We start from the raw sequence: 26,330 nt of genomic DNA, 5'->3' as shown, positions 1-26,330 counted from the left end.
TGTTTTAGCAGTCAGTAAATCAGAAAGGTGTCGACAGCACTGTCTGTGGAACTGGGCTACTTCTGCTTGAATTCCAGATCTACTCCTAGCTGTGTGCCCCTGGACAATTTCACTTCCGTTTCTCCAAAAAGGAAAGGATCACAGTACCTACTTCCTAGAGATGCTGGGAAGATTAAATGAGTTAATACACATGAAGCACTTGAAACAGGCCCAGCATATGTCCTAATATAAACCCTGGCTATTTCTCTTTGCTTCATGTCTCAATAGAACATAAGCCTAAGTTCACCTTAAACTGCCTGAGAGCTCAGGAGGCTCAAATCCTCACTTTCAATGCAAAAAGTAGACGGTCCTCCACCATTTCCGACTCTCTGCCCCTAGTCCTCATATACCCTCACCTAGAGCATCCACACGTTTTACTGACAACGCAGATCACAATACACATGTTCGTACTGGCAAAACATACTCCGAGAACCTCAGGTCCCAATGCTAATCCCTCAGCCTAGGACTAGGTCCTTGCCCTCCCCCTGAAATATTAACCAGCACAGCTGCCCTCCTTTCTCTCTAGACTCTCGCCTCGTAAATCTGGCAGTGGTGGGCCAAGATGGCTAAGCTTCTATAAGAGGCTTTTGCGTGAAATCACTCAAAACTTTTCAGTGTTTCCCAGCGTGTGGAGAACTGAGTGCAAACCTGGCCTAGTACTCCTGGTCCTCAGTGACCTGGGCACGCTTGCACCTCGAGTCCAACCCATGCATTGATCCACGCTGAAATGCCAAATGCCATACTCCCTCTGCATCCATAACAACCCTTGAGATGTCCCCCCACCAAGCATGTATTCCTTGTTCCTCTCTCCCAATCCAAATCCTGCCCCCTTGGAGAACCCAACTCAAGAACTTCTTTTCCATGCTTCCCCCAAGCAGTCCAGTCCCTTCTTCCTCTGACTCTGGCAGGTATTTGTACTATCACCCTTCTGTCGTGAATTCAAATACTCTGGCTCCCGACAGACTTGTTCTAACCCATGTATGTTTTAATGTCCCTACCCCACAACAAAAATTTCCGCATCTTTAGAATGGGAGCATGTTCTCATTCCTTTGTAACCTCCACACACTCACCTTGGTACTGACTTCTAGTAATTAATTCACACACAAGTTGAGTTGAAGATCATAATTCCATTCTTACCTTTAACCTCATCCCTTCTGCATGGGTGTCTTTTTGCCTTTCAGATCCTGCTAAGTCCACCAGATTGAGTAGGGAGGTCCGTATATTCACAGTCTCATTGCTTTTCTCCATTGACTCAATTGTAATTGTAAAAACTGCATGAGACCGAGAAGATTCTCTATTCATTGACGTCGATGCCACACGTCTGTTTCTCCATCCTCCAGACAGCACCTAGGCAAAGGGAAAATTGCCACAACTTTCAAGTGATACAACAGCCATTTTCATACTGACAGATTATACAGACAAAAAAATTAGTAAAAATGTAAAACCCTGTATCCAAGGATATACATTCTTCTCATGCACAAGTTTACAAAACTGGCCCACTGTTGATTCATAAATCATTTCTCAATATATTTCAAAGCATCGCACAAGACCATATTCTCTGATACCATGGCAATTAAGAATCAACATGATAAATAAATTTTAAATTACCATAAATCTGGAATTTCAAATCACATTTCTAAGTGATTCATGGGTCAAAAAATAAAATTATAATGGAAAAATACTGTGCTCGCTTCAGCAGCACATATATAATGGAAAAATACTTAGATCCATAGGACAATTAAGATATTAAAACTTGTGTGAAGTTTAAGCAATAGTAAGTAGTAACTTATAGCATTAAACACTTAGGTCACAAAAGAAAGGGAATAATAAGCTAAGCATTCAGCTTAAGAAGTTGGAACAAGGATAGCAGGATGAACCCAAAGAAAAACAAAGAAAACATTAAAAGAGCAAAGCCATGTAAAAAATATCAACTATGCAAAAAAAGAAAACAAAATTATAGTTACAGCAAAGTACTTTAAAAATGAGAATACTGGGAACAGCTTTATGCCAATATACTTGAAAACTGAGAGGAAACTGAAATTTTCTAGAAATAGAAAACTTCCCGAAACTTCTGACCCAAGAAGAGGTAAAATGCCTGCATGGCTCTAATACAGAATTTTCACACTTGATCTAAGCCAAAACTGCAGTGCAATTCCAACCAAAATCTCAACATAATTTTTTTTTAGTATGTATATGTACACACGAAGACAGACACACACACACACACACACACACACTGGATCACATGTAAAACCTATTGCTTACTATGAGAATCACAGTTTAAAAAGTTTGAATCAGGAGACTTGCTTGAAGATAGAAGAATAACGAACTGTGACATATATACGTATATATATACGCACATAATACATGCACACACTAATATTCATACAATGAATTATATAGCAGTGAAGATAAGTGAAATGCAACATGGATAAATTTCATAAACATTGTTGAGTTTAAAAAAGTTATAGACGGCTAAATACACACAATTTATTAAAACTCACCAACAGGCAAAACCAACATTTTCAGAAATACCTATGTATGTGATTTAAAAGCGGAAGGAAATGATCATGAGCATTCAGCATATGAGGAGCCAGGGACATGAGATAGGGAGAGACACACAGGTAGACAGGATAGTACTGGTGACATCTGGGTCTTGAATTCTTAAGGTCCTCCAAGTTCATTTTAACATTAAGCTCAGCAACATCTATGCACGTGGCAGTATTTTGTATGTATCAAATACTACACGGTAAAAAACTGTTTAAAATCAACTGGCCAGATCAGATCCCATAAAAATGGGCTATTTTGTAAATACCTGACAAGAGGTTTATTTGCCCTGAGCAGAGTCCTCAAAAGAGGTTGGCTTTTGACACCTAACAAGTAAACATGGGTAGAAAATAAAGGGAAGAGAACAGCCAGCTGGTTTAAAAAGCAGCAATCCCAGAAGCTACTCAAAGGGGCAGCTCCCAGGAAGAATTACTGAAGAAATACGACACTAATGAACTGTCCCCGTGACCTGCAGGGTGACTGACTGGAATGAACAGCACCAAAGTCATGCAAAATCAAGAGGCTCAAAGTTCTATTTTAACTAAGGGGAGATCTATAAAAAAACAGTCATGTTCTTTTTTGCTTCTCATGAACATTCTGCATCACGCCTTTACAGAATTATTTTTAGTAGCTCAATTCTTGCTTTTTTTGAGATCAAGGTGCTTTTCACAGCATGCAACGTCGCCTAAGGATCAAAGTGCTCAAGGTAGGATACCTGATAGGCTTCAGCAGCTGAGGTCACCACCTGTTCCACTGCACCAACAACAAAGACTCCCTTCTTGATGTGCTCCCTTAAGTATAGTCCGGCTGATGCAGAGTCCAGTAGGTCATAGATCTGTTCGTTGTAGATTTCAATAAAGGAGCACTTACAAAGGAAACTCTTTCCAGCTCCAGCCTGGAAAGAGAAGCCTCGTTTAGACATATTCTTTTCATGAGTTCATCCGTATCTTTCATGAGCATCACCCTCTCACGTGCTTCACAAGGGGTACATTTCCTACCATGTTCTCCTTTACACAGTACAAGGTACCTAAAAGCCAATTACAAATCCAGGTAACTAGTTTTAACATATTGTTACATCTTAAGGTAGCATCAAACTGTGATCCCAGGAGGCCGAGGTCTCCAGAGGTGACTCAGAAGCAAGACAGGGAGGTGGGACTGGAGCAGTCCAGATGGGCAATTCTACCTTCTTAAACTGAGGGATCACTGACATACAACATCGTATTAGTTTCAGGTGTACAACATACTAATTCAATATTTATAAATGTGGAGAAATAATCGCCACAGTGAGTCTAGTTAACATCCATCACCATACACAGTTACAATTTTTTTTCCTTGTGATGAGAAGAGCAATTCCATTTTTATCTATTATATATTGGACTTCCTCAGAAAGTTTTACTTGCAACAAGGGTTATATTCTTGAAAAGACTGAAAATAATTTATCTCAAAAGCCTCTCTCTAGGGCGCCTGGGTGGCTCAGTTGGTTAAGCGACTGCCTTCGGCTCAGGTCATGATCCTGGAGTCCCGGGATCGAGTCCCGCATCGGGCTCCCTGCTCAGCAGGGAGTCTGCTTCTCCCTCTGACCCTCCTCCCTCTCATGCTCTCTCTCATTCTCTCTGTCTCAAATAAATAAATAAAATCTTTAAAAAAAAAAAAAAAAAAAGCCTCTCTCTAGGATTTTTAACCACAGGAATACAGGGCACTAAACTTTCACTGGCACCCAAGGTGCATGTCTAACTGTAAAGGTTAGGGGTTGTTTCTGCAAAAGAGCAAATGGTAAGCCAATGTTATGTATCCATTTCCTTGGTACGCATGGAATGGAACAGTAACACTAACGGCTCCTAAACATGGAATTCACCAAGCTAAAAAAGTACAATCATGAGAAAGGCCCAACCTAAGAGCCAAAGGAAGAGGGAAGCCCACATCTCCAGGATGATGGAGTCACACCACATATGAAAAAGCAAATTATGGGGCGCCTGGGTGGCTCAGTTGGTTAAGCGACTGCCTTTGGCTCAGGTCATGATCCTAGAGTCCCGGGATCGAGTCCCGCATCGGGCTGCCTGCTCGGCAGGGAGTCTGCTTCTCCCTCTCCCACTCCCCCTCCTTGTGTTCCCTCTCTTGCTGTGTCTTTCTCTGTCAAATAAGTAAATAAAATCTTTAAAAAAAAAAAAAAAAAGAAAAAGCAAATTATGGTCAGGTGGTAGAAGGTGTTGCAAAGGAGGCAAGGATGGGCCCATCATTCCAGGGCACCCTGAGGATCTAGAGACACCTGTCGTCAACTGTGCCTACGTGCAGGTAGGTGATGGGACTTAACGGATCTGTTTTCCTCAGTTAAGATTTTCTTTACACTTTCTTGCAAAATCTGAGCACTAAGAAGCACTACATTCTTCTTTCTTTTTTCTGAGTTCACAGAGGATACATGGTTTAGAAACTAAAAATTTTTAGAAAATTAAATTTTAAAATGAATCTTTCACTTTTCTTAAGAACTGAGAGGTTTTTCTATGCCACACAAGCCTATACACATTGTAGAGTACCACCCATGACCCTCTATGTGTTATGAGCTAATTATTAGTAGCTAACTACTCGAAATTAGAATTTCATACAATGACTTTATTTTTACAAGTTTTACCTTCTCTTTTTCACGATCAATTAAGGAAAACAAATATTCAAAACTTCGTGGGATTACTCCTCTCAGGTTATGAGAAAAATGATCTGATTCAGATGGTCCTAAAGAAATGTAAAAAACATACATATGTAGCTATTCATCTTTATTCTAGAACAGTCCTTCAAAATGACAATACTGGAAATTTATACAGAAATAAGATGACACATTGTATAATCAGTTCCTTCTTTGTGCCCCAAATAAGTTAAATTTTAGTCTGAAAGATCGAAGAGAACTTGCCTATCAGTAGGACTGAAGGAAGGGCCCATAATAGCCACTAATGCTGTCTTGGTGTGCTATAACCTGGAATATTTTAAATGGCCCTTGTAGGGGCGCCTGGGTGGCGCATTCGGGTGAGCATCCAACTCTTGGTTTCAGCTCAGGTCATGATCTCAGGGTCTTGAGATGGAGCCCCGCCACTCAGTGGGGAGGCTGTTCGAGATTCTCTCCCTCTGCCCCTCCCCTCAAGCATGCTCTAAAATAAATAAATATTAAAAACAAATAAATGGCCCTTGTAAACTGTACCTAAAAATATATATATAATGGATGTAGAAAAATACAAGTAAATAAAGAGGAAATAAGTATGCAGTATACAAATATACAAATAAGTATGCAGATAATTTTATAACATTTTCCTGTTAAATAATATATATACAGAGAGAGATTAAACATATTCTTTAGTTACCTTCAGCATCTCCTGCATCCTTTATGCCTTAGCTCCTCATCCTGCTTCCACTCTAGCCCCTCCCAGTCTAGTCCATTCATCTGCCTGAGTAATCCTTTTAATTATACATCAGATCATGTAGTTCTTCTTTTTAAAAAAACCTTCCAATGACTTCACATCCCACGCACAAAATCCCAAATCCTTGCCATGTCCTACATGACCTGGCCTCAGGATACAACTCTAATTTCCCTCACTACTAGCCCCTTATTCTGGGGAACTGCCCGCTAGTCCCATGGGTCTTCTTGCTATTCTTTGAACACTCCCAACTCAGAACCTACTGCCTGGAAGATGCTTCTCCCAGAGAGTCTCATGGTTCCTTCTCATTTCACTCAGTAACACTCTTTCTGACTGCAACTCACGATTCAGAAACCATTAAAAAAAACAAAAAAACAAAAAACAAAACCCCACAACTGAAATTCAACCACAAGAAAATAAAAAACTTGAGTAAAGGGAAAAACCTTAACTGAAAAGAGAAATGAAAAACCTAGAAAAAAATCTGTTATCTATATTGTAGACAAAGGGCTAACCTCCCTATTTTACAAAAACCCCCAAAAATGAGTAGGAAAAAGACGAGCTAATCTTTTAAATGGGAAAAAAGCTTGAATGGGCATTTTACAGAGAGGCTGTTCAAATGTCCAAAAAACATATGAAAGGTGCTCAGTTGTCAACAGACATCAGGGAACTGCAAACAAAAACACAAGGAGATATACTACACATACTCCAGAATGGCTAAAATTTTAAAAACCGACAATACCACATATAGACAAGGATTCCTAGAACTTCCATATCTATCATGACCATATCTACTAAAGCTGATACACATGTAACTATGATCCAGCAGTTCCACTCCTAGAAATGAACTTTAAAAAAACAAGGTGGTCGGGCGCCTGGGTGGCTCAGTTGGTTAAGCGACTGCCTTCGGCTCAGGTCATGATCCTGGAGTCCTGGGATCGAGTCCCGCATCGGGCTCCCTGCTCGGCAGGGAGTCTGCTTCTCCCTCTGACCCTCCTCCCTCTCATTCTCTCTGTCTCAAATAAATAAATAAAATCTTTAAAAAAAAAAAAAACAAGGTGGTCATGGTTGCATTATTCATATGGTCTAAAACTGGGGACAATCCAAATGTCTATCAGCACTAGAATGGAAAACGTGGCATATCTGTACAATAATACATTATACAGCAATGGAATAAACTACTACGACATGCAACAATACGGATGAATCTTAGAAACCTAATGCTGAGAGGAAGAAGCTAGACATAAAAGAGTACATAAAGTAAAATTTCATTTGTAGAAGCTTAAAAACAAACAAAACCAATGATGACAGAGAAGTCAGAGTAATACATACTTCAGGAGAAGGGGGTGAGGTAGTTACTAACTGGGAATCTTGATCTGGATGGTGATTGTACAGATTTATAAATATATAAAAAGTCATTAAACCCAATTCAGGACACCTGGGTGGCTCAGCTGGTTAAAGGACTGCCTTTGGCTCAGGTCATGATCCTGGAGTCCCAGGATGGAGTCCAAATCGGGCTCCCTGCTCAGCGGGAAGTCTGCTTCTCCCTCTGCCCCTCTCCCCTCTCACGCCCTCTCTCATTCTCTCTCTCAAATAATAAATAAAATCTTAAAAAAAATAAATAAATAAACCCAATTCAAAAACTGTCTATGGGGCGCCTGGGTGGCTCAGTTGGTTGTGCGACTGCCTTCGGCTCAGGTCATGATCCCGGAGTCCCGGGATCGAGTCCCGCGTCGGGCTCCCTGCTCAGCGGGGAGTCTGCTTCTCCCTCTGACCCTCCTCCCTCTCATGCTCTCTGTCTCTCATTGTCTCTCTCGCAAATAAATAAAATCTTAAAAAAAAAAAAAAACCCGTCTATGGAGCACCTACTCTGTGCTGAGTGTTGACTGGGAACGTAGCTGCAAACATGGACTTTGCTATCATGGAACTCATAATCTGACAGAAGCCTGGGAAAAGCCCTACTTTTATGAGGTCAACATCATATATAGAAAGTATGCCTTCCCCCAAAATGTACTAGGTGCCTAGGTGCTGTCATTACAGAAAGAGTAGATTAAGCCAGGATATGATCATCTTTAATTCACTTACCCATCATCGTAAATGTTTTCCCTGAGCCCGTCTGTCCACTGTAAAAATAAATGTTTTATACATTATTTTGACATATGAAACTTAAAACACTACTCTCTTACTTTAATATGGCCTACTATAAATTTTTCCCACAAAGATCTATTTTCTTTCTTTTTTAAAATTATATTAGGTAGGGATGCCTGTCTGCCTGCCGGTAGAGCGTGCAACTCTTGATCTCAGGGTCATGAGTTCAAGGCCCACATTGGGCATAGAGCTTACTTTAAAAAATAAATAAATAAATGGGGCCACCTGGGTGGCTCAGTCGGTTAAGCATCAGACTTTGGCTCAGGTCATGGTCTTAGGGTTCTGGGATTGAGCCCCCACCCAGGTTTTGGGCTCAGTGAGGAGTCTGCCTCTCCGTCTCCCTTCTGTCCCCAACCCCCACCTCGTGCTTTCTGTCTCTCCCAAATAAATAAATAAAATCTTTAATTAAAAAAAAAATTATATTAGGTGAGAAGTGAATGATTCATTATCTCTCTCTCTCTCTCTTATTCTACCACCAAGAACTACACTGTCAATTGTCTGGTAATGCTTCAGGATTATACAAACACAGCCATCAGAATTTTCATTTACAAAACTGAAATGATGCTCTTCATACTGCTCTGCAATCTGTTTTGTCCTTTAATTTTATCTCAGATATTTTTCTAAGTCAGTAAATAGAGATCTACCTCATTATTTTTAATAGCTACATTGTATATTCCACGCATGTATAATTGATTTAACCAGAAACAACTGGACTTTTGTTTCCAACTTTTTCTATTCTAAATAAGTTAGCAATTCCTTCCCTAAATTCTGCCTTTAAAGATACTAAAATGTCTTCATTTAAAAATAAAGCAATTTTAGGGCGCCTGGGTGGCTCAGTCGTTAAGCGTCTGCCTTCAGCTCAGGTCATGATCCCAGGGTCCTGGGATCGAGCCCCGCATCGGGCTCCCTGCTCAGCGGGAGGCCTGCTTCTCCCTCTCCCACTCCCTCTGCTTGTGTTCCTGCTCTCGCTCTCTCTCTGTCAAATAAATAAATAAAATCTTAAAAAAAATAAAATAAAAATAAAGCAATTTTAAAATTCCTTATGCTATAGGCCTGATTCTGTATGTAGTGTCATATCTTCTCCATTACTCCAAGAAACAAGAGTAACAAAAAATAAAAATAAAAATGCTTATGTTAAAGATAGATGTCAATCAGGGTGTCAAATGTCTTTAGCTTGGATTCACAGCACAAATATAAAAAAATTTTGAGGTGCACCTGGGTGGCTCAGTCGGCTAAGGTCTGCCTTCAGCTCAGGTCATGATCCCAGGGTCCTGGAATTGAGCCCCGCATCAGGCTCCCTGTTCAGCGGGGAGTCTGCTTCTCTCTCTCTCCCTCTACCCCTCCCCCTGCTTGTACACACACATTTTCTCTGTCAAATGAATAAATAAAAATCTTTAAAAAAAGTTTTTGAATTCATTTTTTGTTTAAATGCCCCAAAAGATAAAATAAAACAAAAAAACCCCCAGTATTATCTAGTTGTTTACCTCTTCCTTTTAGAAGTAGGAAAAAAAATTCTTTAGTAACTCAGAAAGAAAAATGGTTATTATTGAGTCCCCTACTTGAGAGTGATGGGGACACTATTAATAATTACCCTAGAATTGGGGCTGTTTTAGGTAAACTAGAAAGTATGTTCCCCAGCCAATAAATCAAACACTCATTTCTCTCCAAGTGTTTCTCATTTCTACCTTCTTCTAGCAAAAGCAATTTTCATTAAGTTATTAATGAATATGCCACAAATTAAACATAATTAGTATGTTTACAAGGTCTTCAAAGATAACAGTTCTAAAGATAATATAATCTCTGCCAACTGTGGCTCTTATTTCAAATTCATTTTTTAACTTTACCATTCAAAATATTCTGTGATAAAAAATATCTTTTTTCTCTTGAGAGGACAGATGAGAAAAGAGGTACCTGTCTCACTGCTAAAGAGAGAACATTTAGTTTTCCTGAACACAACTGAAAAGTAAGCATGAAAAGCAAAGGCAAACTTTCAAGGATGTGTATATGAGCCTAAAGTTTACAATTTTTAATGTGCTTTCTATTTTCCTGTGCCTTGAACCAATTATAGATGAACCAAGGGCACACACACACAAAGCATCAGCTGCTCAAATGTCTTATATAATTCACTACATTGTTAAAAAGCTCTAGTTCTAAATAAAATTTAAAAGTACTGCGAAGAAAAAAAAATTACACTACAAACTATACTATTTATGAAATAAATCTGAAATGATACCAAAATTCACCTTGTATAATTGCCAAGGTCACAATGTTTTCTGGACCTCCATCTTACATTCCAACATTAAATCTATAGCAATATTTTAAGGCTGCCAACATTTAGAAATTCAGGAACATGACTCACTTTAAACATACATCTGGAAAATAATTTCGCAGTTTATCACAAGGTTAATCATAGACTTACCATATGGTCCGGCAATTGCATTCTTAGGGATTTACTCAAATGGTTTGAAAACTTATGTTCATACAAAAACCAATATTCAAACATTTGTAGCAATTTATTCATAATCATTAAAAACTGGAAGCAACTAAGATATCCTTTTACAAGGAAATGGATAAACAAATCATGATACATCCATATAATAAAATACTACGGAGGAAAAAAAAAAAAAGTTATTGATGCCTGCAACAACACAGGCGAATCCTAAATGTATTTTTTACTAAGAGAAAGAAGGCAGATCCAAAAGGCTACATATTGTATGATTTCTTTTATATGGCATTCTGGAAAAGGTAGAACTATAGAAATGGAAAATATATTAGGGTATCCTGGATGTCAGGGGTTGGGGGGGAGGGGGAGTAGCTGACTACAAGGGGGACAAACAGGGGAAACTTTTAAGGTGAAGGAACTGTCCTCTTCCTGGGGTGGTAAGTACATGACCCTCTGCATCTGTCAAAACACTATATAACCGTACATCACAAAGGGTGAACTTTAAGGTATGCAAACTAAAAAAAACAAGCAAAACACATCAACCAGGATGTCAGAGGTCCCAGGATGGAATGCAGGTAACTACATTACAAGCGTGTGACGTAAGTGCACAAAGTGGGTGGGTAGCAAAAGCGCTGACCTAAGTAACTTTAGAAAAGGAGGTTCTGACTGGAAATTGTAAGGATAAAAAATAAAAAGAACTGTACATCAATACTGTCCTCAGTAAATGTGTTTCTCACAGGGATACAGGATAACAATTCTGAAAGTTGTACATGGGGGTTGAACAAATTCAGAATTTGACAAAAAGTGAAGGGATGATAGAAGGTGGGAGCCAGGGTTCTCACTGCCAGCAAGGGAAGTTACAGATAAACAAGAAAGAAAGGTTAGAATGAACCCATGTGGATTCTAAACCCTTGGATTAGAGTCAGATACATACACATGAACTCGTGTTTAGCTTAACGCATGTACAAATGGATATATACAGAAACAATTACAGATACGCCTATAGACATGACTTAGTATATATACATTTATTACCTAGCTGTCTGCTGAGAAGACCTAGAATCAAGGACACTGCAGTAGCAAGAAACACACCTAGTGCCCACATCTTGGTTTCTAAAAACCATTCTCCAATAAAAGGAACCAGGGCTCCTTGGCGAAATGGCTGAGTCTAGGTCTAGGACAGGGAAAATACAGATGAACCAGGAGCAGTCTGGAGCATCATAAAATAAGGACATGCTCAAGCAAAAGGATGTGACATGTCAAGGGGACACAGAAACCAACCTCAAATAGTTCCCAATGGCCAGGCTAGGACAATATGAGCAATAAGATAAAAATAATATATTGGATTATAACTCCAAGTAGAATAAATGGGGGAGAAGAGACAAATCTTCCTCACAGAAGAATTCCAAATAATATAAGTAGATGTTCTCCTCTCCAGAAGGTGGGAGTTTAATCCCCTCCACCTTGACTATCCCAGTGGGGCCAATCCAATCACATGAATCTTTAAAATTAGGGAACTGTCCCAGCCATAGTCAGACGGAGATGTGACTGAGGAAGAAGAGTCAGAAGGTTGCATGTTGTTGGCTTCAAAGACAGAGAATGGGGGCTGTAGCCAAGCAATTTGAGTGGCCTCTAAAAGCTGGAAAAGGCAAGGAAATGGAATTCTCCCCTAAAGCCTCCAGAAAGGAACACAGCCCTGCCAACACTTTTATTGTAGCTCAGTGAGACTCGTGTCAGACTCTGGACTTACAGAACTGAAAAATAATAAATTCGTATTGTTTCAAGCCACTAAGTTTGGGGTAATTGATTACAGCAGCTATAGTAAGAAGCACTTACTATTGTACCCTTGTATAAGGACCCAGTTAGGAACTTACTATGCAAAGATGGTACCATTATAACCGCTCATGCAAGATTCCACAATGCCCTTGGCCACAGCTGAGAACACGGACTCCTACAAATGTAAGCACCAAGCATTTTAACATTTCATAGAAATGAAAACATTTTTCCTAAACCAGATTCTAAAACAGAGTAAAAATAACATGCTTAGATTTTTCAACCCCTGTGATAACATGAACATTGCAATCACTATAGAAAAAAAGCTAGGGGCGCCTGGGTGGCTCAGTTGGTTAAGCGATTGCCTTCAGCTTGGGTCATGATCCCGGAGTCCTGGGATCGAGTCCCGCATCGGGCTCCCGGCTCGGCGGGGAACCTGCTTCTCCCTCTGACCCTCTCCCCTCTCATGCTGTCTCTCTCTCTCTCGTGCTCTCAAATAAATAAATAAAATCTTTAAAAAAAGAAAAAAGCTAAAACATCTAAGATGGGATAAAACATTAGACAGTTATGTCCATTAATCTCATATACAATTATAGATTTAAAGCTGACATCTACAATTTATAGAGAATTCTGTTCAGCACGTTGCACGCAAATATTATACTGGTATTAGCATCAAATACGTGGCTCTATATGTTCTTTGGTGCTTTTCTTACCAGCTTATACTAAAGAATCAATACCTGATTTTTATTTTAATTTTTACATATAAGTAGATGCAATCTTATCAACAGTGCAAGAATTCCTAAACCTACACTGTCTAATACCATAGCCATGAGCCACATGTGGCTACTGAGCACCTGAAACGTAGCTAGTCCAACTTGAGATGTATTGTTATGTATAAAATATACACCAGGTTTGGAAGACTGAGCATGAATAAAAAGAATGGAAAATATCTCATTAATAATTTGCTTTATATTGATTACACATGGAAATGATATTTTGCATATATTGGGTTAAATAAAATATAGGATTAAAATTACGTCTACCTGTTTTTTTTTACTTTTTTTTCAACATGGGTACTAGAAAATTTTAAATTATATATGCGACTAACTTTATATTTCCATTGACCAGCCATGTCCTAGATGAAAAGATCTAAATGTCTCACCAAAAATATCCATGTGTGTAAGGGAATAATCAAGATCTGTGATATCCAGTAGCCATTAGTCATATGTAGCTATTTAAATTCAAATTAATTAAAATTAAATAAAACATAAAGTCAGGTCCTTAGATGCATTAGCCACATTTCAAGTGCTCCATAGCCACATGCAGTTAGCGTATCTGAGAAACTAAATTTTAGATTTTATTTAATCTTAATAAATTCAAACTTAAATAGCCACATGTGGCTAGAGGCTACTGTAATGGACAGCACAGATAATAGAATATTTCCCTCATTACAGAAAGTTCTAATGGATAGTGCTGACTAGATCTGAACTAAATTGTCCTTAATTAGAAAAGCAGTTACTGACATCATAGCAATCATAAACCTGCTACTCTCTACTATGGACTGAATCTTTGTGTCCTCCCCAAAATTCTTATGTTGAAACCCTAATCCCCAGTGTGATGGTATTTGGAGATGGGGCTTTTGGAAGATAATTAGATCAGGAGTGTAAAGCCCTTGTGATGGGAGTAGTGCCCTTCTAAAAGACAGGAGAGAATTTGCTTTCTCTCTTTCCCCACAGTGAGAAGACAGTTGTCTACAAGCCAGGAAGCAGGTCCTTACCAGACACTGGATCTTCTGGCCTGGATCTTAGAATTCCCAACCTCCAGAACAGTGAGAAATAAATGTTTGCTGTTTAAGCCACTCAGTTTTTGATATTTTTGTTATAGCAGTCACAATTAAGATCCTCTCCTTAAACTAGGAAGTTCAACTGTACTTATCAATCATCCAAGTGGCTCTGAAAAATACACCTCCACTAATCTCCATCATTGGATGGTGAGCGAAAGTAAAGCAGGCTTGTCATTCTGGTACAAAGTGTGATGAAGGAAGAAAAATAATTAAATTTAAAATATTTAAAAATATATTAAATCTAACATATTTACATAATGTTTGAGTGTCCTTATCTGAAATCTATCAAACTAAAGAGACCAAAAATGAAATCCTCACAAATAACAGAATCTTATCCAAATGGAAAGTTAAGTTTCCAAAACTATCATTACCTGAGTGGTGTGCATGTCTGCGACATGATCAAATGTGAAGGTCTTGGGCTCAGGGTTGGAGTGAAGCCGGAGAGTGGTAGAGGAGAGCACAGATAAGCATAAGTTTTGCTCTCCATCAGCTGATCCAGAACCTTCTGTAGGTGGACGAATTCGCACAAAAACTTTGATGGCATCACCTTCATTACTAAAGACAAGAAATGTACCAGCCTAAGTTTACTGGAGAAAACTAAAAAAGGATGAGTCTCATTTTGCCTCTAATGTTTCCATACTGAGTTTCCCCAACAAAGCCCCAAGTCTCACATGACTTTACTGATTTACTTCATGGTACTCATCTTCATAAGCTTTTATCTGAAATCAACTCAAAGAGAGTTGATTCCATGGAGCTCCAAGCATGTCTCCTTGTCTGATTTCCCTCTTAGTAGCAGTAATAAAATAAGTCACCCCAAGGGAGAATGATATTACTGATTTCATCTTTTAGCCTAAAAGGTGAGAGGATGGAGGGAGGGTTGGGGAGGAAGGGTGATGTTTCCAGATTTCCAGGTAGCTGAGGACCAAGCTTAATTCTGAAAAAAAGTACCCCTTACTACGCTAAATGGTTGTTTTAGGAATACCACATCCCTAATTCTTTTGGTTTCATCAACGAGATTTTTTTCCTTACCTTGGTTGGTTAGACTGACAATTTGTCACAGTGCGTAACTCAGCTAGAAAAAAAGACAAGAAGTTATTACAGGCATTTAAAATTGTACTGTAAAAATCTCATTCTTATCTAGCCTGGTCTTCTGTTGCTGACACTCCTCAGTCTCCTCAGCTCCCCGACCTCCTGACATCAGGACTTCCAGGGCCCAGGCTTGATCTTCCTTCTATTCTGTCTGCATCTACTCTGTTGGTGATGACATCCAAGCTCATGGTTTTAGATGCTAAGTATATGTTGATGAGTCCCAAATTTAAACCTCCCTGGACCACTCTCCTAAGCACCAGACTCTCACATCTAACTACCTATTTGACATATCCAGTTGGATGCCCAATGGGCAATGTCTCAAATTTAACGTGTCCAAAACTGAACTCCTGATTACCCAACCCCCACCCCAAACATGCTTCTCGATCTCAATTAAGGACAACTCTATCTTTCTTTCTTTTCTTTTTTTAAGATTTATTTATTTATTTCAGAGAGAGCAAGAGAGAAAGAGAGAGACCATGCAAGGGGGAGGGACCGAGGGAGAGGGAGAGAAAGTCTTAAATGGACTCCTCGCTAAGCATGGAGCCTGATGCAGGGCTCAGTCTGAGGACCCTGAGATCACGACCTGAGCGGAAACCAAGAGTCAGACACTTAACTGACTGTGCCACCCAAGCGCCCTGACAATTCCATCTTTCTAGTTGCTCAGGCCAAAAACCTTGGAGCTATCCCTGACCCCTCTCTTTCTCATACTTCATATCCAACCTGTTAGCCAATCTTTGGCTCTACCTTCAAAATACATCCAGAATCCTACAACTTCTGGTCAAATCCACTGCTATGGAATCAAGCCAGCAACATCCCTCATTTGAATTATTACAACAGTCTCCCTGCTTCTCTTTCTCACTCCCTCATCCCCAGGATCCCACCTATTCTCAACCCAGAAGGTAGAATGATTCTGTTGAAAAAGAACCCGGAGATCAACTTCCAGCATGACCACATGAGGAACTCCAGTGACCCACTGCCCAGTAAAACTAGTGAAATAAAAAACAGAAAACAAAACAAAAACAACATTTAAAGTCTCTAGAAACAGCCATAAAGCAAACAGCCAAAGGAAAAAACATCTAGTCAAGATCGGGCGCCTGGGTGGCTCAGTTGGTTAAGCGACTGCCTTCGGCTCGGGTCATGATCCTGGAGTCCCTGGATCGAGTCCCGCATTGGGCTCCCTGCTCGGCAGGGAGCCTGCTTCTCCCTCTGACCTTCCCCCCTCTCATGTGCTCTCTGTCTCTCTCATTCTCTCTGTCTCAGATATATAAATAAAAAAAAAAAAGAAAGAAAAAATTTCAAAGATATAATTACCAAAAACTTTCCAAATTCACTGAAAAATAATGTACACTCCAGGAAGTTCAATGAATTCCACAGAGGATAAACACAGAAATCCACAAAGAGACATCATGGTAAAAATGGTGAAGATCAAAGAGAAGGAAAACATTTTTTTTTTAATTAAAGATTTTATCTATTTATTTGAGAGAGCGAGCATTGAGTGGGGGAGAGGGAGAGGGAGAAGCAGACTCCCTGCTGAGCAAGAAGCCAACGAGGGGCTCCATCCCAGGACTCTGGGAAGATGACCTGAGCCAATGGCAGACGCTTAACTGACTGAGCCATCCAGGCGCCCCAAGAGAAGGAGAAAATCATGAAAGCAGCAAGAGAAAAACAACTTGTTACTTACAAGAGAACCCAATTACATCAACAGCTGACTTCTCAGCATAAACAATGGAGGCCAGAAGGAATAAGAGAATTTGCTGCTTGCCCACCCACCTTTCAAGAAGGTGGTAAAGGAAGTCCTTCTGGTTCAAAGTAGGTGATCCCAGTTGGTAATCTGAATCCATATGAGAAATCAAAGAGCACCAGGGAAAGGTGATTATGTAATTATAAAAGATAGTAGAAATGCCTATTTTTTCCTTTCTTCTCTTAATTTTTAAAGCTTTAGAATGCCCATAATGTATTGTTTCTATAAAATGTACATAATGGGGGTGCCTGGCTGGCTCAGTCGATACAGCACGTGACTCATGATCTCAGAGTTTTGAGTTTGAGCCCCAGATTGGTTGTAGAGATTACTTAAAAAATAAAATCTTAAAAAAGCAAATAAAATGTACATAATGTATTGTTGGGTCTACAATATATAGGAATGTAATATACATACAAGGTGGGAAGGAGCAAAGCTGTACTGGCCTGAGGAAGTAACTAAAGTTGGTAAAGTAATATAGCAATGTATTTTTGGGTTTATAACATTATTAAATGTAATATGTTTAACAATATATCAAAAAAAAGGGGTGAGAAGGAATAGAACTACATAGGAGTAATGTTTGTATCACTGGAATTAAGCTAGTATAAATCTGAAGCTGATTCTGGTAAGATGAGCATGTTAAACCCTAGAGCAACCACTAATAAAAAAAAAAATCCAAAAAAGAAAGCAGAAAAGGAGGAACAGGGGAACACAAAAGATGTGAGACACATAGAAAACAAAAAGTAAAATGGCACATGTAAATCCAACTATACCAATAACATGTGAATGGATTAAATAATTAAAAGGCAGAGACTGACGGACTACTTCAGAAAACATGCTCCAACTATACAATACCTACAGGAAACACACTTTAGATTCAAAGATAAGAATACACTGGAAGTAAACGATGAAAAAAAGATATCTCACTCAAACAGCAACCACAAGAAGGCTGGAGTAGCTACACTGATATTAGACAATACAGATTTTTAAAAACCACCAAAAAACACTGATAAAGAGGTAAATGAGATAAAGAGGGACATTTTATAATGATACAAAGGTCAATCCTTCAGGATGATAATACAGATATAAAAATATATTCACCTAATTCCAGATCACCAAAATACACGAAGCGAAAATGGACAGAAAAGTAGGGAGAAATAGACAATTCAACAGTAACAGCTGGAGACTTTACTATGCCACTCTGAATAACGAAGAGATTGTAGTTGTTACTTAGGGCTGGTGGGAGATAGAGAGGTGGGAAGGAGGAGAGCTGAAGGTATGACATTTCTTTTGAGAACATGAAAATGTTCTAATGGACAATGCTGATAGTTGCACATATCTGTGAATATATTAAAAACCATTTTACACTTTATATAGGTGAATTGTATAGTATCTGACTTACATCTCCATCAAGCTGTTAAAAAAATGTCAGATATCAGTACTAAATGCAATGAGAGATCTGGTTCTAGAGAAAAACAACTATAAAATAGATTATTGGGACACTGGATAAAAGTAAAATATGGACCGTGGATTAGATAACAGTACTATATCGATATAAAATTTCTTGACTTTGATCACTGCAATGTGATTAACCAACAGAATACACCTATTCGTAGAAATTACTCACTGAAGTATTTCGTGGTAAAGGTACCCATTTTACTCTCAAATGGCTCATAAAAAATAATATGTATACACACACACAATCGGGAGGATAAGGGAAGAGGGAGAGAGAATGATAAAGCAGATGTGGCAAAATGGAGAGTGGTTAATATGGGTAAAGGGTATTATGCAAGAATTCCTTGTACTACTCTCACAATTTTTCTATAACTTTGAATTATAGCAAAATTAAAAGCTATTAAAATAAGGATATGTGTGTATCATAGCAAGTCACTTCTCTGTTCAAAACTCTGCAGTGGTTGTCCATCTCAATCAGAGTAAAAGGCAAAGTTCTTACAACACCGTACAGGAACCTACATGATCTAGTGCCCCTGCCTCCCCCTATGACCACCTCCACAACTCCTTGGAGTGTGGAGTAATTTCCTATTACACTCCTTGTCCTTGTTCCACTACAACCAAACTAGATTTCCTGTTATTTCTAGAACAAGTCACACTTCGGGACCTTTACGCATGCTATACCTTCTGCCTAGAACACTTCTTTGGGCATTTACTTAAGTATTGTCTTCTCAATAAGGCATTCCATGACCTCACATTATGGGAAACACCAGCTTATCTCCCCACCCACCCACCTGTCTATCACTCTAACTCCTTTCCTTGGCCTTTCCCTCAAAGGACTTACTGCCATCATAATATATGTTAATTTACTCTCTTTCTCTTCCAAATTAACTGTAAAGCATTGTCTACAGCAGTGCCTGACACAGTGAACACTCAGTAAATATCTTTGAATGAACTAATACTAAGACATCAGTAAAAAAAAAAAAAACACAAAACTTAATTTCTATTCTTTCTATTGTTTATTTCTATTCTTCATTTCATAGCACAGAAGCTCAAAGTAAATTTTCACCACAGAACAACTGTTCTGGAAACTACCCTTTCTATACCCTCAAGCAAATGAACGTCTGTGAAGTGGAAAATAGACCAGATTACCCAATTCCCCACCTGCCCTTCACAGTTTCTACAAGAGTTGGCAGCAAAGAAACAGTCCCTCTGTACCTTTATCAAAAATAAAAAAAAATGAGAATGCCATAATATGATAAAAGCTGAAGTCTGATCCTTTTGAAGAACTGGGGAAAGAGGAAAACGAAGATTAGATGATGTGAGCAGGAGTCACATATCCTGACAGCAGAAAAGGTAAGCAAAAAATACAAAGGCATAGGTCAGGCAAGTATTCAGACAGTTTTGGAGGTTGTAGGGGGAGGCAGTTCAAAACAGGCATCTACACGTCAGCTATCTAAAGGCACTATACCATGCTATGGGGCGCCTGGGTGGCTCGGTCGGTTAAGCGTCTGCTTTTGGCTCAGGTCGTGATCTCAGGGTCCTGGGATGGAGCCCTGAGTCAGATTCCCTGCTCAGCGGGGAGTCTGCTTCTCCTTCTGCGTCTGCCCCTTCCCCCAGCTCGTGTTCGCTCTGTCTCATAAATAAATGAAAAAAATCTTTAAAAGTTAAAAAAAAAATAAAGGCAGTGTACCACACTAAAAGCAGGCAACCTTTAATTCTATACAAATGATGAATAAGTCATCTCTTTATCACTGCTATGGTATGAATGTTTTTGTCTCCCCAAAATTCATATGGTGAAATCCTAACCCCCAGGGGGGGGGCCCCTGGTAAGTGATTAGGTCTTGAAGTCAGGGCCCTCGTGATTGACACTGGTGTCCTTATAAATGACACCCTAGGCAGCTCTTCCCTTCCACCATGTGAGTTTATAGCAAAAAGAGTGACTCAGTGAGGAAGTGGGCCTTCACCAGACACCAAATATGCAGACAGAATGATCTTAGACTTTCCAGCCTCCAGAATTGTGAGAAATAAATGTCCACTGTTTAAAAGCCACCAGTTTGTTATTTTTGTTAGAGCAGCCCAGACTAAGACAACTATCATCTACCATAACCATGAATCCTCAAGATGATGGCAGAAGACACTATACATCAGTTTGTTTTTTTTTAACTACTTAAAATTGAAAGGTTCAAGCCACCATACATGTTAACATTAGTAATAAAATCAGGATTTGAGGTGCTAGGCAGGAGCACAGTGGGGAAAAAAATGACACTACCCTAAATTGTAGTTTTGGCCCTCCTTCATGCCAACAGACTGATTTTAAACTTGTTTCTACTTTTTATGCTTCCTCAGATACAGATTTTTTCTTTTTTCTGTCCTGGAATAAAACTGAATTTATTACAGTAAGGCTTTCCTTACTAGGACAGTCTAGAACTAAAGGACTGATTTACTTCAGACCAACCCTCCTGCCTGAAAGCAACTATAAAAGCAGAAAAAGTATAAAAAAACATCTACTTGGAGGCACTGGAGACCTGCCAAGGCAATCAGCAAATACAGAGCCAAAACCCAAGAGAGGATGGAAGTCCAGAGGTGTGAGCACAGCATCTGAGGCCGCTCTTCCCTAGGAGGAAATTACTGATTCTGCAAGCTGCAGCTAAGAGGCTGAGATTTTGAGCAGAGTTTTGAATAGACTCACAGATTAGAGGAGCAAAATTTGGGGTTCAGTGCCCTATTAAATGCCCATGCTTTCAAATGGGAGGCAGAAAGGCCACACCCTACGTGTAAAGATGAACCAGAAATAGGCCTAGACAGAGACCAGATTTACTGCCATCTTATGTAGCCAGGAAACTGGGAAAAAACACGCCAATAAGTTTCAGACACTGGACAACAGACAGCACAGTAAAGTGACCCTGAGAGCGGGAAACAAAGGCAGTGAGCCCTTTAATTGCCCCAGCTCAACTGCCTAGAGTTTCAAGTCTGAAGTGTAGGGAGGGGAGTCCATATAGTGTCTGGTGGTCTAGTCGAGTTGAGATGCTGGATGAACACCTGTTACAACTTTTCTGTACACCTAAAATTACTCCAAAATGAGATGTTTATCAAAGAAAAGAAAAAAGCCAAGTTAGTAAGCCAATAGTGAGATAAAGTGAAACAAAAAATTACACAGAGGTAGATAGTTCTGGCATTAAGCCTAATTGAGTTCTGAGGCAATGCTGTCACTGAGAAATGCTGCCATGTGAACCCAGGCATTCAGGATCCAGAGCGCACATTCTTAACCACCTCAGTGTGCTGTATCTTAAGCAAAGTTTGAACAGAATATAAAAATTTGGGGGCATCTGGGTGGCTCAGTCAGTTAAGCATCTGCCTTCGGCTCAGGTCATGATCCCAGGGTCCTGGGATCGAGTCCCACGCCGGGCTCCCTGCTCAGCGGGAAGCCTGCTTCTCCTTTTCCTCCCCGCTCATGCTCTCTCTCTCGTTATCTCTGTGGCTATCTCTGTCTCTCCTCTCTGTCAAATAAATTCAATCTTTAAAATAAATAAACAGAATATAAAAATTTATCACATGGCTGCCGTCAAAGGTTGACACAACAAGGGTCCCTCGTAGGCACTCACTAAAATTCTTTTAGCTCTGAGGTCCTCAATACATCTACCTTAAAATATGTTGAAGAATACTTACAGCACCTTTATTCATAATAGCCCACCTAGAAACCCAAATGTACATCAAAAGAATAAACAAATTGTGGCATACTGACAGGATGGAACACTAAATGGCAATGTAAGAGAATTAACTGCTGCCACAGACAACAGATAAACAGTGCTCAGACATAATGTTCAGTAAAAAGCCAGAACAAAAAGAATAAATACTGGGGCGCCTGGGTGGCTCAGTTGGTTAAGCGACTGCCTTCGGCTCAGGTCATGATCCTGGAGTCCCGGGATCGAGTCCCGCATCGGGCTCCCTGCTCGGCGGGGAGTCTGCTTCTCCCTCTGACCCTCCCCCCTCTCATGTGCTCTCTCTCTCTCTCTCTCATTCTCTCTCTTTCAAATTAATAAATAAAATAAAATCTTTAAAAAAAAAAAAGAATAAATACTGTACCATTTACATGAAGTTCAAGGATAGGCAAAACTAGTCAATGGTGATAGAAATCAGTGTAGTTGTTAACTACACTGTAGTTAACAGTGTAGTTGTCAACTAGGAAGGATCACAGGGAACTTTCTGGGGCATAGGAACCATTCTTGATCTTGGTGGCAGTGACAACTGTATTCTTATATAAAAATTTATCACATAGTAGTCTTAAGATTTGTGTCCTTTGCTGTATATATATTAATCCTCAACAAAACAGTAAATCTTTTTTAAATCAGTCTTCCTGCTGTAAAACAAACAAACCAACCAACCCATAAGATACTTTATTCTGCAGTCCAGATAAATACCTATGGATCATTTGACCAAATATGATTAAGTTCAGAAAGGGAATCTTAAACTCAGTTTCATTGGGATTGTACTTCACATTCTCATTTCTCTGATTTCAGTCAGCAACCCATGTTGCTAATGGTGTCACAAAAAATAACCTTCATCGGCACAAAAGTTGTGGACAGCACTGGGTGAGTTCCCCAATTCATGCTCCAGATCTCTGGACCGCTGGGAATGCAAGGAGCTCGAACCCAGGATGTCATCAACCTCAAGGTTGCTAACAGACTACAAGGAACAGAAGAGTTCCCCATGGAAATCACCATTTTCACACAGGGGAGTTGTCAATATCCTTGTTCCCATCACTTCTAGAAAGTGATGTACACAGACAGGACAGAGTCCTTTAATAGACAGTGACATACGTCACTTTCCACTATGTAAGCAGATGCTCTAATTATATCACACGTATCAATTGTCTTGTTTGAGTCCGGATTTACGGAACAAATATTGTGGTTGTGCAGGAAGCCCAACGAACATTTCAGTCCAAAAACGTACCAATTTGTGTGCTACTATTCCCTGAATCCTGAAAAAATGGCGACAGAGAGAAACATTTTAGACGGAAAAAGAGCACGATGAGTAGGCAGTGAATGGTGTGATGACCCAGAAAGTTCAGGAAACAACAAAGACATCAGAAGACAATTACAATTGACAGCTTGAAGGATTAACGTTGTTGGAAGTCTCGTCAAAGCCCAAAACTTCAGTTTCTCCAATCTTCTAACATAGGCCTCTCCTCATTGCCATTTATACCTAATTCACCGAGATGTATCGAATTAGCTCAAAATCAGCTTTAAAAAACAAGACTCCTTATTTTAGGATTAGGCAATGTAAGAGATGGGGCACGTACACAAGAACGGCAAAGGACCAAGAAATTAGTGAAAATTGGAGGGTTTAACAAAAGCAAAAACTGGCAGTGCTCCTCTCCAAGAAAACAGGAAGAAACCGAACGGGTCCCCTTGAGAAGAAAATAGGGATTTGTGATAACCCAGGGCTTATCTAAAGAGATTCTACAGCAGGCCCTCCAGAAGAGAAAGACGTGCTTGGAACATGAGTAAGTTCTCCCCTTCAGGATAGTCAGTAATGTGGAAATACGCAGAAGGTGGTGAGAGTCAGAAGGAGGTGAGAACCTCAGGCAAGGGTACGTAGAGGCAGCCCCAGTCGCAGAACAGAGAACCGGAAGGAAGAAACCAGCAGGCTGCTGGGCGCCAAGCTCCTGGAGGATTGGGCTCCCCGGTTCACTGCTCAGCCCAAGCGCCTAGAACTGTGCCTGGCTCGTGGCGCACGCCCAATACACAGATAGAAGGGAAGACAGCTGTTGCAGCCGCGTATTGTCTGTCTGAGGGACAGAGAGGTCCCAAACGCCCGGCGCCGCTCAGTCCACTCCTGCCCTTCAAGCCCAGCCGGGAACTCTGGGCGAGGAGGGCCGTCCTTCACTGCTGTATTTGGGGACGCGGACGGGGTCACGAAGCCGGGGCTCCTTACTTACTTTTGCAGCCGGGCGCCATGGCGCCCTCACCCCCGGATCCCAAAACCAAGGCAGCGGATACCCCCACCTCCAGCCGCGCGGCGCGCCGGGATTCCGCACGCTCAAGATGGCCGCAAATTTGAATTTGGCGCTCGGATCGGACGTTGACGCCAGCAAGGAGGCCGCCATGTTGCCCGGCCTCTGGCTAGGGGACGGGGGCGACGTGACGTCACGAGTAGGCGCCGTCGCCAATGTACCATTTCCACGCCGTACCGGAAACCTGTTTTTCCCGGGAGCAGCAATGAGCAAGCGGAACCAGGTTTCGTACGTGCGGCCAGCCGAACCGGCGTTCCTGGCTCGCTTCAAGGAACAGGTCGGCTACAGGGAAGGGCCTACCGTGGAAACCAAGGTGAGCCCAGGCCAGTCGCGTTACCTCAGAAACGCGGGCTACCCTGTCACTTCCGGCTTCTGCCTTGGAGGCCAGGCACTGACGGGCCCCCTCTCTCACCTGCGCCCAGTCGGGAATCTGGATGGGCCTCAGCCACCAGGCTGGTCCTCTTCAAGCAACTACAGCCTCGTATGCCCAGGAAGCTATTTGTCGTTTTTCGTAGTGCTCTTGTGTTCTTGAAAACGACTTGACGCCGGTAGAGCGCTTCGTCCTTGGTAGATGGTTAAGAAAGATCACTTTCCTCTCTCGTCTTATTTGTTTATCCCAAAACCTATAGTTAGCAGGATGAGTGGTAGCTTAGTCCCGTTTTCCAGATAAAGAAACTGAGGCCATTTGATCAAATGACCTGATGTCCTAGGCCTGGAGTCTGGAGCATCTTTGGAAGAATGCCCTAGATCTATTTTTATGCTTTGTTGTTTACCGCCCCCCAAAAAAAAGCTTGTTTAAGAATATGCTGGATCTAAATAGAAGAAGAGCTTCAGGAAAGAACAACACCTGAATAGTTTAGAGATGAGAATCAGTGGGAATCAGTCTGAGCCCTCCCAGGGGCTAACTGGTTCACACCAAAACCTGCCCTCCTTCTTTCAATAGGAAGAGACTGTTACGCTTAGGGATTGTGTGGAGAAATAAAGACTTCATTTAGCACTCTATGTCTAGTACTTTCACTAATACCCACTCCTCACATCACTTAGAGCTTAGGAAAGGAAACAAGATTGACTTGTGTGAAATTACTCAATCCAGTGTGTATGTGCTAAATCCAGGCATTGTGCCAGGCTTTGAAGGAACAAAGAGATGGATCTCCAAAATACCATATTCTTTTATAACCTTCCTGCCTGTCTGATCTCTGCCTTCACAGGTTACACCTCTGTGAACCTCTTCAAAACTCCTCCAATTACTTTTCCTCTTCACTTTGTCCGTATCTGAGATATTCATCATTTTGCATTGCAACTACTTGCTCTCCTGTGTATCACCACCACTAAATCAAACTAAGTATCTTAATCTTTCTGTATTTTCCTAGCACCTGGCACAGTGCCTGGCACCAGGTAGTAGGTGACCATTTGTATTGACTGTGCTTATCAGGCAAGGCTTCATGGACGAAGGGATACTTAGAATCTTGAGCATGGGTAGGACAGCGGGTAGAGATGGAAGGAAAGGTGGATAAAGGTGTAAAGATGGTGAGTCAACAGGGCGCCTGGCAGGCTCAGTCAGTGGAACATGTGACTCTTCATCTCAGGGTTGTAGGTTCGAGCTCCACATAGGGTGTTACAGATTGCTTAAAAACAAAATCTTAAAAAGAAAAAAAAAAATGATGAGTCATGGACTGTATGTAGAGGTGATTGAGGAATTGTTGGAGGGGAGGCCACATGGCCCGTTCAGTAGACAACAAGGAGCCATTTTTGGTTAGAGATAACATGATCAGGGAGTGACGGATTCCCCCAGGACCAAAAACAGTGATAATGACAAAGAGGATGAGATTTGAGGAAAGAGACATGGA

The 26,330-nt window shown here is 40.6% G+C and overlaps 1 protein-coding gene across 1 annotated transcript in view; it reads right to left on the bottom strand.

Moving 5' to 3' along the window:
* The window catches only part of KIF15 (kinesin family member 15), a 65,963-nt gene extending 41,402 nt beyond the window's left edge, over positions 1–24,561 (bottom strand). Inside the window, exons 1-8 of the mRNA XM_006742112.3 lie at positions 24,409–24,561; positions 15,218–15,260; positions 14,560–14,743; positions 12,447–12,523; positions 8,067–8,104; positions 5,213–5,310; positions 3,302–3,481; positions 1,177–1,386 (exon numbers count right to left, since the gene is read on the bottom strand). Of these exons, the coding sequence (XP_006742175.1) occupies positions 1,177–1,386; positions 3,302–3,481; positions 5,213–5,310; positions 8,067–8,104; positions 12,447–12,523; positions 14,560–14,743; positions 15,218–15,260; positions 24,409–24,427 (849 nt within the window). The 5' untranslated portion in view covers positions 24,428–24,561. The remainder of the gene's footprint in view (positions 1–1,176; positions 1,387–3,301; positions 3,482–5,212; positions 5,311–8,066; positions 8,105–12,446; positions 12,524–14,559; positions 14,744–15,217; positions 15,261–24,408) is intronic.
* Between the last annotated feature and the right edge of the window lie 1,769 nt (positions 24,562–26,330).

The sequence above is a fragment of the Leptonychotes weddellii genome, chromosome 1 (assembly GCF_054177405.1).
Source record: "Leptonychotes weddellii isolate Sample4059 chromosome 1, ASM5417740v2, whole genome shotgun sequence".
Classification (NCBI taxonomy): domain Eukaryota; kingdom Metazoa; phylum Chordata; class Mammalia; order Carnivora; family Phocidae; genus Leptonychotes; species Leptonychotes weddellii.
The sequence above is the reverse complement of the archived record's forward strand: the minus strand, read 5'-3'. Positions and strand labels throughout refer to the sequence as shown.